The following is a 17,839-nucleotide window of genomic DNA, read 5'->3' as shown; positions in this document are numbered from 1 at the left end:
TCTGTCAAACTTCAAATGTGTTTTTAAATCATTTTTTTCACATTTGATGATTTTTTTTCAAAATATTTTCTTCAAAGGAAGTTCGGTGTTTAGTTTGCACATGAGCGACTAGGTTTTTATCAAAATTCTACTCCATGAATTTCATCATCGCCGATGAGTTCTAACCCCGGAGTATTCACTTCTTTCATTAGATAGTGAGGGTATTTTTGAGTGATGATGAATTTGTGCAACTAAGATGGAGGGAGTACAATCGAAAAGTGAGAGGTTATGGTGATAATGTTGTGAAAAAAAGGTTAAAAGAATTGATACCCTTCCCTTAAATTCTCAAATCTCCGGGTAAAACACATTTCTATCGGATGTCATTTGTTGATATCTCGGTATTGAAGAAGCCTTCATGGACCTAGTGAAGCGATGCACATCTTTACCTAACCACTCAAGTGTTTCTTAACAAATGCTTGTTTTATTTCTCACGGAGATTTTCTCATTTCTATTGACTCTTCATTTGGAAGACGTTGATATTGAAAAAGGGTGACACTCTGCTCCAGTCCCCGACTTCATTTGATCACTTTGTGTCTAGAGCTCTCATGATTGATCATTAATTTGATTGTTATTCATTCTTTAGGACACATTTGCGTCATATCTTTGTGATATACATGCTTATCTTTGTGATATAGCCGGAACATTTGTAGTGATATTTTAATTGATATTTCACGATGATCAAATGGAAATCCTACCATTGCTAACATCATTTCCAGCTTTGAACGTAGGTCTCATAATTGCATTTTTGTAATTATTGAGTTAACAAGAAGTCTATTGTGACCTTGGATTTTTCCTAAAAGTCTTTAAGGATAGTAGAACATGGTTATCAAACACTTAGGTGACACTGACCATGGTTTACATTCTTTGAAGCAATCTTGAGGTTGGAAAGCTAAAAGACCAAACTATGTTAGAGGTTTGCTTTGTGCATTTCTCCATGATACATAGGAAATCCGATAAATGGCATACATTTCTTTCGGTTATTTCATTAATCCTTACGATTTTTGAATGCAAACGGATCATTCTTATCCGGTTTCTTTTCTCATCACCCCAACACAGAAAACACCAACACCATAATAAAATACTTATACCAACAACTTCAACCTTACATTTTAGTCACCAATAGGGTTATTTGGGTTGGATTAATGGTTTGGGTTAATGAATTGTTCGTTTATATATCTTTGTGTAAACAACATTGAGCTATGGTTCTTTTGATTTCTTTTGACGTTCTTTTCAATCAATGTTTGCATAATGACATTGGTTTTTGTCATTATGAGGGGGAGAAAATAGTATGATTGAGGAAGAAATAAGAATAATTTTAAGGATAAGAAGATCAAGATCAATAATGAAAGGATGCTCACTCAAGATGTTACAAAAAGTTCAAAAATGCTCCAATCAAAGACTGTGATTACTAATGAATTGAGGAGGAGCATGATTACTTTCATAAAAGAATTTCCAAAACCTTATTGAAATGTTTACTCTCAAAAGTGTCCAAGACGATGTGACAAAGATCAAAGCTTCAAAGGACAAAAGGCTGACGATTCAAGACAAAAGAAGAATTGCTTCAAAAAGAGTCTTCATCAAATTAAAGATCTTCAAGTCATACAACAACACTTTACCAAATGCTACATTACACACATCAAGGGGGAGAGTACATATCTCTGAAAATTCATTCCAAGACTTCAAAGAAAAGACTTCAAGATTCAAAGATTGAAGAATTCAAGACAAATTCATATCTTCCGCATTTCAAAAGACAACTCTGATCTGTGATTCAACAATCCTCGAAGATTTAATACACACACACACTCATCATTCTCTGTTCCAAAAGAACATTGAGAATCAACAAATGATTTAACTTCAAGAAGTCCAAGACCAATTCTGAATCAAGTTCTCCAAAGACAATGAGAAAGCTTTGAAGACTTGTTTCAACTCACCAATTGTCTTCATCACCGGGCTCATCAAATTCATTCCTATAAGACAAAACAACACGTACTTCAGACCTTACAATATATCACTAAGGGGGAGAATGTTAGAAATCCAAAAGTAGTGATACATTGTAATTTAAGTTATGGACTTACTTGTTGTTAAGTCATGAGTTGATGATTTCTAAGGTTGAGGGGCTAATTGTGATAATTAGCATAGTTGGTTAGTTTAGACTATAAATAGCCCTCAATCCCTTAGAAATCAACAACACTTGGCAGAACAATTAAAAACATTTTTTCATACCATTACACCTGAATAACACACACTTGATCCCAATTCTCTCTCAACACACACACAAACACCAAGAACACACACACTAACCAAACGCCATTGTTGATGTGAATTCGAATGATAAAATTGTGTTGTTACAAACAAGATACTCTGGAGCTTATCCTAGGTGCTGTCGTTGTAACCTTCATCACACTGGTGCCTGTCCTGTCTGCTATAAGTGCCAAGGTGTTGGGCACATGGCAAAGTACTGTAATGCTGTCTCAGCGAACTTGATCAGAACTAATCCTCCGCCAGTGAACAGTAATCCTCAGATGATAAATGCTAGACCTCCACTACCACCTACTGTACCAGTTAAGAGAAATCAGAACCAGTTCCAGAACGCCCAAGTTCAGCGTGTTGCTTATCCACGCAGGCCCAAAAATCAGAACCAGAACCACCAGCAATAGCAAAACCAACAAGGCCCTGCTAACGCCCGTGTTTTTGCTCTGAACGCTGAGGAAGCTCGTCAGAACCCTCGGGTTGTGACAGGTACTTTTCTTCTAAACGATCATTATGCTTCTGCACTATTTGACTCCGGTGCTGAACGTAGCTTTGTTGCATTAGACTTTAAAGCTAAGACTGACATGAAAACTGGAAAATTAAATGATAAGTATGTGGTAGAGTACGTAAATGGCCATAAGTACGACACTAATGAAATTGCCCTAGACTGTCCTTTGATCTTAGTAGACAAGAACTTTACAATTGACCTAATCCCTGTCGAGATTAGTAGTTTTGACGTTATCGTGGGAATGGATTGGCTATCCAAACACCACGCGACTATTTGTTGTCACGAGAAATCAGTTCATATACCGCTTCAGAACAGCGGGATCTTGATCGTACAAGGCAATAAGTCTACGAACGAAGTTAAAATCGTCTCAGCCATGAAGTTCCGTAAGTACTTAGAGAAGAAAGATCATCTTGTGTACCTAGCTCATATCATTGATAAAAGTGCTAAAGAACTTAAAGTTCAAGACATCCCCATTGTTCGGGACTTCCCAGATGTCTTCCCTGACAACTTACCAGGCATCCCACCTGTTAGACAAGTCGAGTTCAATATTGATCTTGTTCCCGATGCAGCACCAGTCACTAAAGCACCGTATCGTTTAGCTCCTCCTGAAATGCAAATACTGTCCAATCCATTACAAGAACTTTTGAGCAAAGGCTTTATTCATCCTAGTTCATCCCCTTGGGAGCACCGATCTTGTTCGTTAAAAAGAAAGATGGTTCAATGAGAATGTGCATAGACTATTGTGAACTGAACAAACTAACCGTTAAGAACCGGTATCCTCTACCTCGCATGGACGATCTGTTTGATCAATTGCAAGGTGCCTCGTACTTTTCTAGGATCGATCTACGTTTGGGTTACCACCAGATTCGTGTTCAAGATGGTGATGTCCCAAAGACAGCTTTTCATACTCGTTATGGTCATTAAGAATTTCTCGTTATGCCATTTGGACTGACTAATGCTCCAGCGATCTTTATGGACCTAATGAATCGTGTCTGTCGTCCATTCCTAGAAAAATTTGTGATCGTGTTCATTGACGACATACTCGTGTACTCTCGGAACAAGACTGATCATGAGCAACATTTACGTTCTATTCTTTAACTTCTTCGAGAAGAAGAGTTGTATGCTAAGTTCTCTAAGTGCGAGTTCTGGCTTCGCCAAGTACAGTTCCTCGGCCACGTCGTAAATGATCAAGGCATTCATGTCGACCCGGCCAAGATTGAAGCCATTAAGAAGTGGGAGGCTCCGAAAGCTCCTGCTGAAGTTCGTAGTTTTCTTGGACTAGCTGGTTATTACCGTCGTTTTATCGAGAACTTTTCTAAGATCGCGCTACCCTTGACTTAATTGACTCAAAAGACCAAAGACTTTATTTGGGGTGAACAGCAAGAGCGAGGGTTCCAAAGGCACCGAAGGCACTGTGTAAAGCACTCAAAAGACAAACTGTGTAAAGCACCTGTTCTAGCTTTACCAGAAGGCACCGAAGACTTTGTCGTGTACTACGACGCTTCACATCAAGGTCTAGGCTGTGTACTGATGCAAAGAGGCAAAGTGATTGCCTACGCATCCAGACAACTCAAAGTGCATGAAAAGAACTATACCACCCACGATTTAGAACTTGGAGCAGTTGTTTTTGCCTTGAAAATTTGGAGGCACTATTTGTACGGAACTAAATGTACTATCTTTACCGATCATAAGAGCTTGCAGCATGTGTACAATCAAAAAGAGCTGAACATGAGACAAAGGCGTTGGGTGGAACTGCTAAGTGATTACGATTGTGAGATCAAATACCATCCTGGAAAGGCGAATGTGGTAGCCGATGCCCTGAGCAGAAAAAAACGAGTCAAAATCTTATCCATTAAGGAGGTAGATCGTACAGACTTAAGACAACTTGTGATCGAAGGCCAAGAGATCGGATTGAGATCAAAAGACAGCATAAAAGCATAAAGGCCAATCGCTCAAGAACTTGAAGTTGATGATGAAGGAGTCAGAAAGTTCAAGAACCGAGTTTGGATCCTTGTAGTCAATGGTGTTCGAGAGACCATCATGCAGGAAGCTCACAATTCAAGGTACTCGATTCATCCGGGCGCAGACAAAATGTACAAGAACTTGAAACTAGACTACTGGTGGCCTGGGATGAAGAGAGAAATCTTCGAGTACGTCAGCATATGTCTGACATGTCCTAAAGTTAAGATCGAACATCAGAAACCTTCTGGTTTGTTGAAACAATTAGAAGTCCCGGTGTGGAAGTTGGAAGATATTACTATGGATTTCATTATGAAACTGCCTCGTACAAAGAACAATTATAACTCTATTTGGGTTATCGTAGACAGACTAACTAAATCAGCTCGTTTCCTTCCTATTCGTGATGACTACTCACTAGAGAGACTTGCTGAGATCTATATAGACGATATTGTGACCAAGTACGGTGTCCCTTTATCGATTGTGTCCGATCGAGATCCACGCTTCACATCCGACTTTTGGCAGTCACTTCAAGAAGCGTTAGGTACTAGACTTAACTTGAGCACCGCTTATCACCTACAGACGGACAAACAAAGCGTTCAGAGGTTGGGATAAACATCTTTCGTTGATCGAGTTCTCGTACAATAATAGCTACCACACTAGTATACAGTGTGCATCGTTTGAGGCCTTATATGGTCATAAGTGCAAATCACCACTTTGCTGGCTTGACGCCGGTGAAAGAAGCTGGATGAAGCTCCCAGTCGTACAATTCACTATAGACAAAATAGCTGTTATCAAAGAAAAGCTTAAGGCTGCTCAAGACAGACAAAAGTCCTATGCGGACAAATGCCGTAAGCCTCTAGAGTTCGAGGTTGGCGATAAAGTTCTATTGAAAGTTTCCCCATGGAAAGGTACTGCCCGGTTCGGCAAGAGAGGCAAATTAGCGCCTCTGTACATTGGACCTTATAAGGTCATTAAACGTGTGGGACCAGTAGCATATAAACTGGAACTACCGTTAGAGCTGGGCAATGTTCATGATACATTTCACGTGTCCAATCTTAAAAAGTGCATGGCTGACGACCCGACCGTCATTCTTGTTAAGGATGTTCATATAGACGAAGGGCTCGAGTTCACTGAAGAGCCCATCGAGATCATTGATAGGGATGCTAAACAAACTAGACACAGCAGAGTACCATTAGTTCGTGTACGTTGGAGTGCTAGACAAGGGTATAATGATACCTGGGAACGCGAGGACTTCATTACGAAAAAGTACCCTCATCTTTTTGATCGGCAAGACTCTTAATTTCGAGGACGAAATCCTCCAAGTGGGGGAGAGTGTAACAACCGTCTTAGAAATGTTCTAATTAAGTTCTTGAAACGTACTTTCGCCACTAGAACGACCAGACAGTTCAATTTGATTAAGTTCTTGACGTGCTTTAGACCTCAATTATGTGCTTATATGAAGGTCAATTTGATCTTAAATCTTGATTGATATGATGAGTTCATAATTATGTACAATGAAATATTAAAGTTCGGTTCATAAACGTTCATGTTCATTAAAGTCCTAGTTCAAAATGTTCGCAAATGGTCCTTGCATTTATTGGGTTTATTAAATATGGAAATGTATATATAGAAAAAGATTGAAACCTAGAGGGAAAGGTCACAACACTATTCATTCTCTTCTTCTCTCTACTTTCTCACACTAAAACACATAGTGCAGTCACATTTTCACACACAAAATTCATCCTTTGATTTTGGATTGTTAAATCAAAATCACTTGTACTTTTAGCATCTTTGTGATAATCAAAACGTGTTTCTGGAATCAAATCTCAGGTAACAACAACAAATTATGAGTTTTTGATCAAATTAAAAGTGAACTTTTTTCAACTTTATGTTCTTGATGATTTGGTCCAGTTTTGAAATGAAATCGTGTTAATGATTCATGGGTTTGTGTCTAAAAGTGTTTAATATCATTTGTGTGAACAAATTTGGGTCATAACATGCTTTAATCTTCAAAACCCATTTTTGAAAATGGAAGGAAACTTGTTCTTGATGTGCCACACTTTATTCATGTTATAGATGGTCTTGAAATCGTTAAAAGTGTTAATGGTTAGTGTTAATGTGTGTATATGTACAAGTTCTTGTGTACCTAAAACGATCTTGATGAGACGATCTTGTGCTCCACTGCTAGGACGATCTTGCCTTGAAGTCACCTAGGACGATCCTGAAAGTCACCTAGGACGATCTTGAGGAGAAGCCAGAACGATCTTGACATCTAAAACCCTAAGACGATCTTGTGTTCATTCTAAAACAACTTGTACATGTTCTATATCATACCACACTCGATCCTTAGTCATCTAATCAGTTCATAACAACATCATTACTTGATTAATCACATCAAAGGCTGATCATTAACATCTAAGCTAGATCATGGTTCGATCTAAGATGACGTACAAAGTGCAAACCCTAATTAAGTAAACTTAAGACGTGTCCTATCTTGTTTATCAAAGTACGAGTTCTACGATTAACTAAATCGAGTTCTTAAGGCTAAAGTTCATGTTCAACTCATTAACACGATAAGTACTTATGTGTGAGTTCAAAGATGTTCAGGTTGAGTCCAGTTCATGTACTTAAAGTTCATTTAAAACTCTTTTGAGTCAAAATGTTCAAAGATGTTCAAAGGACCAAATCGTCAGTTCATCAAGGACATTTCAGTGATTGAATAATCACATGAACTAATATACGTACTTATTTATGATCTATGATATGTACTTAGGCATTCATCAAGACGTGTTTGGATTGTGATAGATATAACTATCTATCTATGTACTTGTTATCTGTGGTAGTTCTCTGTGCTTGTACCAGATCCCTGTGAGTTCACTAATCTCCCTTTCGTACATTTTGTTCAAAGCTCTTTATCGGGGACTGAAAAAGAATGAAAACTATTTTGTACTAGTACTTATGTTCTTGAACTATCTTACGTACTATTTTATGATCTTGAACTACTTATGATACAATTCTGAAACTGATTTACAGAGTGTTTAAGTCTTAAATGGGCAGGATCTTAAACACATCTATACTACTGTACTTGATCTTTACCATGTTCTAGTTCGTACATGTACTTGTTAAGTTCTTGTTCACTGCTATCAATTCATCTCCCACAGTTCAGGGAATGAACCGTAGGTAATTATGGACAGCGCTGTTTAGGGTAGGCCCACCCTTATTCTCCACAGTTCAGGAGAATGCATATTACTTATTCTTGTTCATGTCATTGTTCTGACATAGAACTTATTTGAAGTACTTGAGCTATATGAGCATACTATTACATTAAAGTTCAGTTCTGGCCAACCGGTTTAGCAGTGATAACATATACCTAAAGTTCATTATATGTTCTTGTTCTGTTCACTTTACTATAAAGTACTTATGTTCAACGTGCAAATCTTGACCTAGTTCATATTATTACAAAGTACTTTGGTTCAACGTACAAAACTTACGATCTTGACCCTGACCCAACCTACTTAAAATTTCAGGTTAGCAATTTCCCCTATCAACCCGAACCCAACCCACTAGCCTCAAAAAAATCGACTTGGTGGGTAAAATGACTTAGTGGGTTGACGGGTTGATTTCAGGTCATATGGGTTATGGGTTGGCAGATAGATTTTAGGTCAAATGGGTCATGGATTTGCGAGTTGGCGGGCTAATGGGTTGGTGGGTCAACCTACTAAAGTTATTATTAAAATTTTAATTATTTTCAGGTTAGTGGGTCGACCTGTTAACCCAAAGGGTCAACCTGAACTTAACCTGAAAATTTTGATTTGATATACCGAATCATATACTGAAATTTTGATTTGATATACTGAATCATATTTGGTTAGTGGGACGACTAATTAGTGGGTAAGCGGGTTCACGGGTCAAGATTTTATAACCCTGTTCTGATTTTTTTCGGGTTGGTTCAAGATTGACAGCCTACCAAAAAGTATATTTCTCGCAATGTGTCAATGTGCGATACATCATACATGTATAAATTTATTTTATAACCTGGTCAACGACCGGGTATTGATCTAGTTTGTATGGACGAGGGTGTTTTGTGGTAGGTAACTCCAGTATTTCTACCGTATAAGTTGAAGCAGCATTAGCCCAACTTCCACCATCAATGATCAGATCATACACTTTGTCTTTAACAGTACATCTGGAATTGAAGATATTTTCTCTCTGGGCAGTATCAGTGATAACTTCATTAGCATGCATCACTCTTATGACTACCAGCATTTCTCCAACATCTGCAGCAACATATGTTTCTTCATTTTCATCGTCATCATTGTTTTGGTCAAAAATCACCAAAGATAATCTACGTCGTAGACTTAGATCAATTAAGTAACCAAACTTTCGTTCGTGAGGTTGTGTGCTTGTAAAATATGTTGAGTTACAAAGATGCGTTGATAAAAAGACTTTTGAAAACAGATTATGTTGACTAAACAATAAAGAAGGTCAATGTAATCGCAAACTAATGTAAATAATGCAAGATATGTTAAGATAAACAAGATATTGAGCAAGAATCAAATAAATAATGCTTAAAGTAAAGAGTAAAGAGCAAGAACACCAATATTTGATGACGAGGAAAAGCCCTTAATCCTTAGAGGATCGCCGGCATAAAAACCCCGGGAGGAAACAATCGTTCCTACCTTGTTCTTTTATTAATTGTAGTTGAAATGAATACAATTGGTGAAAGCAGGTTGATCGATCATTCTAAGTGTGTGAGTAGCGAAAAGAGTAAAATGCAATGTGTGTGAATACAAGTGAGTGATAGCAGGTGAAAAGTAAGTGCCTAGGATCGATCAAGCCTCTTTTATTTATAATGCTAGTGATAAACTAACTATCCGATATTCTAGGGATCTTCCACGACTTCAGTTTCTTGAACGTTAGTGAAGATCTTGACTGGTCAAGTGACCGTTAGTGTATATTGCCTCATGCTGAATTCAACTTGAAGTCCAACTATGTTGGGGACTAAGTCATCTTTGCGTGTTGAAGAGATTCTTCACGTGTATTCTTGATTTCATACCGTTAGAGGTATTTCTCCATATGAGATATTGAATAATATCAACCCTATATGTATAACTCAAGAGAAAATAATAATAACATATGTAACAATACGTTAGTAATCTTCCGGATGTTCCGCTGTGTCAAGATCCTGAGATGTCAAGATCTTAGGCTTTCAAGATATTGGTACCTGAAATTTTCCAGGCATAACAATTGTCCCCAAAGTTATTTAATAAAATCATTTTTTATTTGAATAACTTTGAAGCTTCTAGAGGAAACTTTGACCGGAGTCAAATGGTAAAAAATTTCAAAAACCGTCACACGGATAGGACGCGTGTAAAAAGGGTAGCCAAGAGTCTCAACAGTTCAATCATTTCACCCCCCCTATTTAAGTGAAGTCACTCTATTGCGAAAATCAAAAATTTCTTTTATGCTTAAAAAAGTTCTCATCCTTTTTTCCATTTCTATCAATTCTCACAACATTACAATGTCTGAAATCAGCAACGGTGATTCCCATCTCGAAATCCATGATCCCCCAAGGGTTAATTGGGGACTACAAAGTCAGAGAGGAGACTTCTTTACATAAGATTTACATTTGTTATTTCTAATTTTTCAGTTTTGAAAATTAACCTTTGGTTTCCTTTTACAGTGTTTTTCCCAAATGAGGTTCGCACACATGGAAGTTGCGCGACTTAAGAATGAAGAAATAAAGAGTCAAAATCAGTTTATCTTCTCTCTTATATCAAAGAAAAGCACATGACTTAAGGATAAAAGCGCTGGAGGAGGAACTGGCTAAAACTAAGGAGGAATTCAAGGTAGCCAGAGTTGATTTGTAGAGAAATAATGTATCAGGAGGGGCGAGATTGATCGGGAATGGTTAATCATGGTTGTAAAAACTGCTTATAAAAGTAGTTTTATGTATATGTGCTCATGAAAAATATTAATCTTTTGATCCATTTCGATTTTCTTTCAAAAATAAAAACTGTTAAAGAGGGCAAAATAGTCAAATGAGTAATTAATATTACTGCATCGTTTGTCGGGTAATCATGACTTTTGGCTTACTAGATAATAATTTCAGTAAGTAGTCAAATCAACAAAGTGACTAAAGATAAGATACATGCAGCTTGTGTGAGCGATTAGAATCCCACTTGATGGCTATGATCTTTAGCCTGCAGTTATATTTAATGACAATCGATGCCCACTTGTGTCTACATTAAAATAATACATTGGAGTGGAGTCGAATAAGCTTTCGTTAGTAATTAAAATCAAGAAGGGACATTCTTAATTTTAATTTATTTCGTATGAAAACGGTTGTTCAAGATATTAAGGGTATCTTAATATCTTGAAATTACTTAAGAGGTGTTGTTAGCCCATTTCGGATGTTTATTGGACAATGGTGGCATGGTTAGCCAATATCAGGAGAATCAATGGTAACATTGATAACCAATAGAATTAATTTCAATGACCTTGGAATTTAACCCTTCAACCATCTAATTAACTCGTGCGACATCGGGCGATTTAAGAAAGGTGTAAACCTTTAACCAAATGTTTGGCGTTAGAGCCGTCCAACAGAATTTCCATAGTGAAATGGTGAAAACCTTTAACCATATGTAGGCGTTAGAGCCAAACCTTGTCGTGAGTCTTTATGCATGTGATTGTTGATATAAATTCGTCTCGTTGAACCTATAAACCAAACTTTCATTTGAACCTTTTGACTAACGCCACTCCGACGCTCAAGTCAGTATCATTATTTTGAAGAAAATAATATATGACAAAGAAATATAAAGTTCAAAGGTTAGAGATCTGATATGTCCATTTATATACACATTCCCATATCGTTTCTAAGTCGTTTTAAGCTTAATTATGAGCAAATTACATGTATATTCGATGTTTTGATGGTATTGTTAGTGGTTGCAGGCTTAGAACAGGTGAAATGGTTAGAAACAGCTTTCGGATGACTAGAAGATGCATTAGGATGGTTCATGGACGCATACGAGTGAAGACGGAATGAAAACTACAAGTTTTGGCTGAAAACAGAGCAGGTGCGTCGCACCTGGAAGATTGGTGCGGAACATTTTCTTCTCAAAAAGTTGGAAGATGTGAGAAAGCAGGGAGGTGCGGCGCACCAACCCTGTGGTGCGTCGCATATCGGGCAGAAGGATTTTTGGAAATAAGGCTAGGTGCGTCGCACCTGATGCTTGGTGCGTCGCACCTGTAGGTTGGTTTTAGAAGACTTTTTGAAAACTCTATAAATACAAAACCAAAACCCTCCCATTCGATATACAATCACCTCTAGTCGATTTTAAGGTTCTTTGGGGCAATTCTCAGCAGCTTTTTCGTCCATCAAGGTCCAAGGGTTGTTCGTGAGTTTCAAGGCATTCGGTTATCGATTTTCTTAGCGTTTACTTGTTTTCTACACATTGGTACAATATGTTCTCTTATAATTTTACTCTTTGTGCTTTGTTTATGATTATGAGTAGCTAAATAATTCGTCATCCACTGAGATGAAGTGATACATTGAATAATGGTTGCATAATCTTTTGAATTCAAGTTGATTTGATTTAACGTTGTGTCGTAATCTTAGCTTATTAATTCTTTGTTATTTAGCTCTTAATTGCGGATAGTTTTTGCATGATCTTAGTGGTAACTAGGTTGTGTAAAAGTTATTTTGATTGCTTGGTTAGAAGCGATTGTTTCTATGACGGGTACGGTAGAAAGTAATTAATAGTTAATAAGAGTTAACGGGTTAATAGTTGGGTACAATCAAGAGACACAATTGTTATCTAAATAACCAAAACAATTAGTTGACTAGGAAAGTTATGAAAGGCGTCTTGGGGTACCGGTCTTAGTAATGGAACTAGTTAATTAAGGAAATTGAATAAAGTAACGAACTTGACGGGTATGGGGTGAGTCTTTGTTTAGTTCTCAGTTATTAATCAACATATTCGAATTGGTTCTTCATTTAAGTGCAACCTAAATAATGTGTGTCATGGAGTCAAAGTGGATGATCTTTTAATTCTATTTGATATACAACAGTTCTCTTTTTGATAAATTCTTTGGAATTTCTAACTCTTTCAATCAACTAACGTTTTAATATAAAAACCAAGATGACGTGGTGTCTTTAAAAAACCAACTCTTTTTAAGTACTTAAAACTAGCTAGCTCTTTGTAGTCTCCGTAGAACGAACCTTTACTTGCTTTAATCTATATTGCATACGAACGGGTCCAGTGCCCGATTGTGTGTGGTATTCGATTCAGAGTATTTTTAAGGAATTTAATTTAACTAGATTTTCACACATCAAGTTTTTGGCGCCGCTGCCGGGAAATAATTTAAGAGCTTTAGTTTGAGATTTCGTAGTTGATCCTTTCTTGTACTCAAGTGCAAGAGAGTTACTTGTTTTCTTAGAATAATTTTTTGATTTTTAGTCTTAATTTTCTGTTTTGTTTAGTTTGTGTAACTTGGTGCGTTTTACGGTTTTTTTTGTTTATGTTTTCAAGTTTGTTTCTTAGTTGATGACCACAAGGGCTGCCGGTGTACCACTAGTAAGTCCTCAATCTAATCCGGGAAAGAAGAAGAGACGAGGAAAGAAACCTTCTAAGACCGTTAACCTTTCACCTAGCATAATAGATTCCTTAAACTTAAACGTTGAAGTTGAAAGTTCCATCCATTCCACACCACTGGCAAATAAACAACCAACTCTACCGAAAACTTCACCTAAAAATTCACGAAATTCAACACCAAACTTCAGTCCACCCTCTGCAACTCCTACTACACCTAGAAACATGGCCGAAGACATGGTTCATCTGTTTGATATGACTATTGGGGAGAGTACTCGAGTCATTGCACCTAATAGGGGCTCGGTTATTCGTCCTCCAACCACCGCTCTGAATTTCAATGTCAAGGGTAATCACTTGTCTCGGGTTGAGGAAAATCAGTTTGACGGGTTTATTAAGTGGGATCCATATGATCATGTGGAGAAGTTTGAAAAGGTTTGTCGATTGTTCAAGTATGGGGAGACTCAAATGCCACATGTTAAGCTTGAATTGTTTCCGTTGTCTCTCACGGGAGAGGTGGTGAATTGGTACAAGAATCTCGATGAAAACATATTTGAGACATGGGAAGAGTTGAGGGAAGGATTCATTGAGCGGTTCTTTCCGGCTCAATTGGTTGAAACAATGAAGTTGGAGATCCGGGCGTTTAAGCAAAATAGTGGTGAGGATTTGGTAGATGCATGGAAAAGATTGAAGGAATTGATGAGGAATTGTCCCAGGCATGGTATTCGATTGAATGAGCACATTCTTATTTTCTTCCGGGGTTTAGATAGTCGCACTCAAAGGGAATTGGATTGGGCTTGTGGAGGTAATATTAATAATGTCACTTACAACGAAGCCTATAAGATTATGGAAGATATGGTTCATACAAGTGTGATTCGAGAAGCGGGTAGAACTAAACCGGATCTTGTGAAAACGGGAAGAAGAAGTGTGGCTCGGGTTAATAGTGGTGGAAGTAATGACGTTGGCAAGTCACATGGATAAGCAATTTGCATGTATGGATGGTAGGTTTGGGTTGATTGAAAAGGATTTGAAGATGGCGGTTGCGGGATGTGATATTTGTGGTGATGAGCATTACACAGAAGATTGTGATAAAGCACCATGGAATGAAGAAGTTGATTATGTTCAAAATCAATATCAACCACCGTTTGCAAATCGAGGGTTATTTCAAAGGAATGGAGCTTATCAAAACCGGTACCAAGGTAATTCTAATTCTAATTTGAATTCTAATGGTGCAGGAAATTATAGGTCCACATTGGGAGCTTCATGGCAAGGAAGAAATCAAGGAGGTCCTTCGGTCCAACCGGTTGAAATAGTTGATCCTAATGCCGAGCTTAGGGATCTTGTGAAGAAGTTTATGGTTGATCAAGACAAAAAGAATGAGAACTACCGAACCGATATCCCGCTTTGAATGATAAGATGCATCAAAATATCAAAAGTCAACAAGCGACAATCAAGGATTTAGGAGTTAGGCTTGATAGAATGGGTAATTCTAATCGTCAACAAGGATCTTTGCCAAGTAATACCCAACAAAATCCTAAGCCTTCCGGTTCAAATGATGGAGGTAATAAGTATCAACACCCAAATGTTAGGAATGAGCATGTAAATGCCATTACTACTCGGTCCGGTAAGGTAGTTAATTCTCCTATTTCTCCTCATCTTTCTTGTGCTACTAATGTTCCTACGCAGGTTGATAGTGAGGACGAAGAAGATGAACAAGTTGATGAAGAGATTGTACTGGAGCCGAACCAAGCCGTGAAACCACCAGCCGTTCCACTTACATCTGGTACACCGGAAGCTAAACCGGCGGTTGTTGAGCCTCAAGTCAAGCCATATAAGCCTAAGATTCCTTTCCCTCAAAGATTGAAGAAGGATAAGCTCAAGGAACAATACGGTAAGTTTGTAGACATGATTAAATCGGTTTATATTAATGTGTCTTTGGTTGATTTGCTTTCAGGGATGCCGAATTATGCCAAGTTTATCAAGGATCTTATAACGGATAAGAGGAAGCTAAGGCTACTTTTCCTCAATGCGGAGTGTTCGGTGATTGTGCAAAATCAAATCCCTCCTAAGCTTGAAGAACCAGGGAGTTTTCTAATTACTTGTTCTCTTGATGCTAAACTTACTTGTGATGCTTTGGCCGATATTGGTGCAAGCATTATTTTAATGCCTTTTTCAGTTTATAGGAGATTGTCTTTAGCGGCTCTTAAGCCAACTCGGATGAGCATTAGGTTCGCCGACCATTCATTCCAGTATCCCATGGGGATTGCTGAAAATTTGTGTGTTAAAGTAGGCCATATTGTCTTTTTAGCCGATTTTGTTATTCTTGAGATGGAAGAGGATGCCAAGGTTCCTCTTATCTTAGGCCGACCTTTCTTGTATACGGCCGATGCCATCATTCGTGTTAAGGATAAGATTATTTCGTTGGGTATAGGAAATGATAGAATTTCGTTTTCAATTGATAAAGCTTTGCAACATCCTTATTCTACCGATGATTCATGTTTCAGGATTGATGTCATTGACAAGGATGAAGCTTTGGAAATGGAATTGATGAATTTTTTGGACACGGATGAAGGAGAAGCTTTGCTAGCTTGTAGTGAAGAGGAGCAAGTGATGGTTGCGGATATGGTGAAAGAGATTTTGGAGTTAAGCACGGATGAGTCAACACCGGAAGATGAGACTTTTGAGGAGATTGAGAGGGATGGTTTGAAGATTGAAACTTCGGTGGACAATCCACCAACCGATTTGGAGCTCAAGCCACTTCCCGTGCACTTAGAATATGCATTCCTCGAAGGTAAGTCACTTCTTCCCGTTGTCATATCATCATCACTTTCGGATGATGAAAAAGGTAGGTTAATGACTATGTTGAAGGCTCATAAAAGAGCTTTTGCTTGACGTACGACTGACATACCCGGAATTAGCCCCGAATTTTGTAAACATAAGATTAATTTGCATGAAAATTTCAAACCGAGAGTTCAAAGACAAAGGAGGCTAAATCCGAATATGAAAGATGTCGTTAAGAAAGAGATAACTAAACTTTGATGCTGGAATTATTTATCCTATCTCTGACAATCCATGGGTAAGTCCAGTCCATTGTGTACCAAAGAAGGGGGAATGACCATTATCACTCATGAACACAATGAACTTGTACCTACTAGAACGGTTACCGGGTGGCGGGTGTGTATTGATTATAGGAAGTTAAATGATGCGACCCGTAAAGACCACTTCCCTTTACCCTTCATTGACCAAATGCTCGAACGGTTAGCCGGAAACGAGTATTTTTGTTTACTTGATGGTTTCTCCGGGTACTTTCAAATACCCATTGATACCAATGATCAAGAAAAGACGTCCTTTACATGTCCCTTTGACACATATGCTTATCGTAGGATGCCATTTGGATTGTGTAATGCTCCCGCCACCTTCCAAAGGTATATGATCGCGATATTCCAAGACATGTTGGAGACATCTATGGAGGTTTTCATGGATGACTTCTCGATCTTTGGTGACTCTTTTGATAAGTGTCTTTCCAACTTGGATAAGATGCTTGAGCGATGTGAGCGGGCACACCTTGTTCTTAATTGGGAGAAATGTCATTTCATGGTTAGAAAAGGCATTGTTTTAGGTCATAAGGTGTCTAGTGTAGGGATTGAGGTAGATAAGACTAAAATTGATGTTATTGCTAAGTTACCTCCACCAACTAATGTAAAGGGCGTTAGAAGGTTCTTAGGTCATGCCGGGTTCTACCGTAGGTTTATTAAAGATTTTTCTAAGATAACCCGACCTATGACTTGTTTGCTTGAAAAAGATGTGCCTTTTGAGTTTAAATCGGATTGTTTGAAGGCATTTGAATTGTTAAAAGATTGTTTGACTCACTCACCTATTATGGTTTCTCCTGATTGGTCTCAACCTTTTGAACTAATGTGTGATGCGAGTGATTTAGTAGTTGAAGCTGTTTTAGGACAACGAGAAGGTAATCATTTTCGTCCTATATACTTTGCTAGCAAGACTCTTAATAGTTTGATAAGTTTGGGTCGTATTTGGTACTTAGTAAGACCATTGTTTTTAGCGATCATTCAGCCCTTAAGTACTTGTTTGCTAAACAAGATGCTAAACCTCGTCTCGTACGTTGGGTCTTGCTTTTGCAGAAGTTCGATATTGAGATAAAGGATAAGAAAGGGGCTGAAAATTTAGCGGCCGATCATTTGAGTAGGTTAGAGGATCCTCACCGTGTGGAACCAAAGGGGGATGATATTGATGATGCGTTCCCGGATGAGTCCTTGATGAGTATTGTATCTAATGTTCCATGGTATGCAGATTTTGCTAATTATCTTGTTGCAGGGGTACTTCCAAAAGGATGGACAAATCAACAAAGGAAAAAGTTCTTTTCCGATGTTAAGCATTATTATTGGGAAGAACCCTATTTTTTTCGTGTTTGTGCAGATGGAATGATTAGAAGATGCGTTGCAAGTGGAGAGACTCGTTTGATCTTGGATGGATG

The 17,839-nt window shown here is 38.0% G+C and overlaps 1 protein-coding gene across 1 annotated transcript; it reads left to right on the top strand.

Annotated features, from left to right (window-relative positions):
- Nucleotides 1-14,338: 14,338 nt before the first annotated feature.
- On the top strand, nucleotides 14,339-16,236 carry LOC122604376. The gene is made up of 5 exons (XM_043777269.1): nucleotides 14,339-14,464; nucleotides 14,580-14,630; nucleotides 15,031-15,127; nucleotides 15,299-15,764; nucleotides 15,849-16,236. The coding sequence occupies exons 1-5, from the start codon at nucleotides 14,339-14,341 to the stop codon at nucleotides 16,234-16,236; spliced, it is 1,128 nt and encodes a 375-aa protein (XP_043633204.1).
- The last annotated feature ends 1,603 nt before the right edge of the window (nucleotides 16,237-17,839 follow it).

Source organism: Erigeron canadensis, chromosome 6 (assembly GCF_010389155.1).
Source record: "Erigeron canadensis isolate Cc75 chromosome 6, C_canadensis_v1, whole genome shotgun sequence".
Taxonomy (NCBI): Eukaryota; Viridiplantae; Streptophyta; class Magnoliopsida; order Asterales; family Asteraceae; genus Erigeron; species Erigeron canadensis.
This window is presented reverse-complemented; position numbering and strand designations above follow the sequence as displayed.

What these genes read in the sequence shown, in the direction of transcription:
- LOC122604376 (XM_043777269.1), top strand. Translation starts at nt 14,339, where the DNA reads ATGGATGGTAGGTTTGGGTTGATTGAAAAGGATTTGAAGATGGCGGTT. An exon ending in GGAATGAAGAAGTTGATTAT is followed by an intron (nt 14,465 to 14,579) that starts GTTCAAAATCAA and finishes CTAATGGTGCAG; the next exon opens with GAAATTATAGGTCCACATTG. An exon ending in GCAAGGAAGAAATCAAGGAG is followed by an intron (nt 14,631 to 15,030) that starts GTCCTTCGGTCC and finishes GTTCCTACGCAG; the next exon opens with GTTGATAGTGAGGACGAAGA.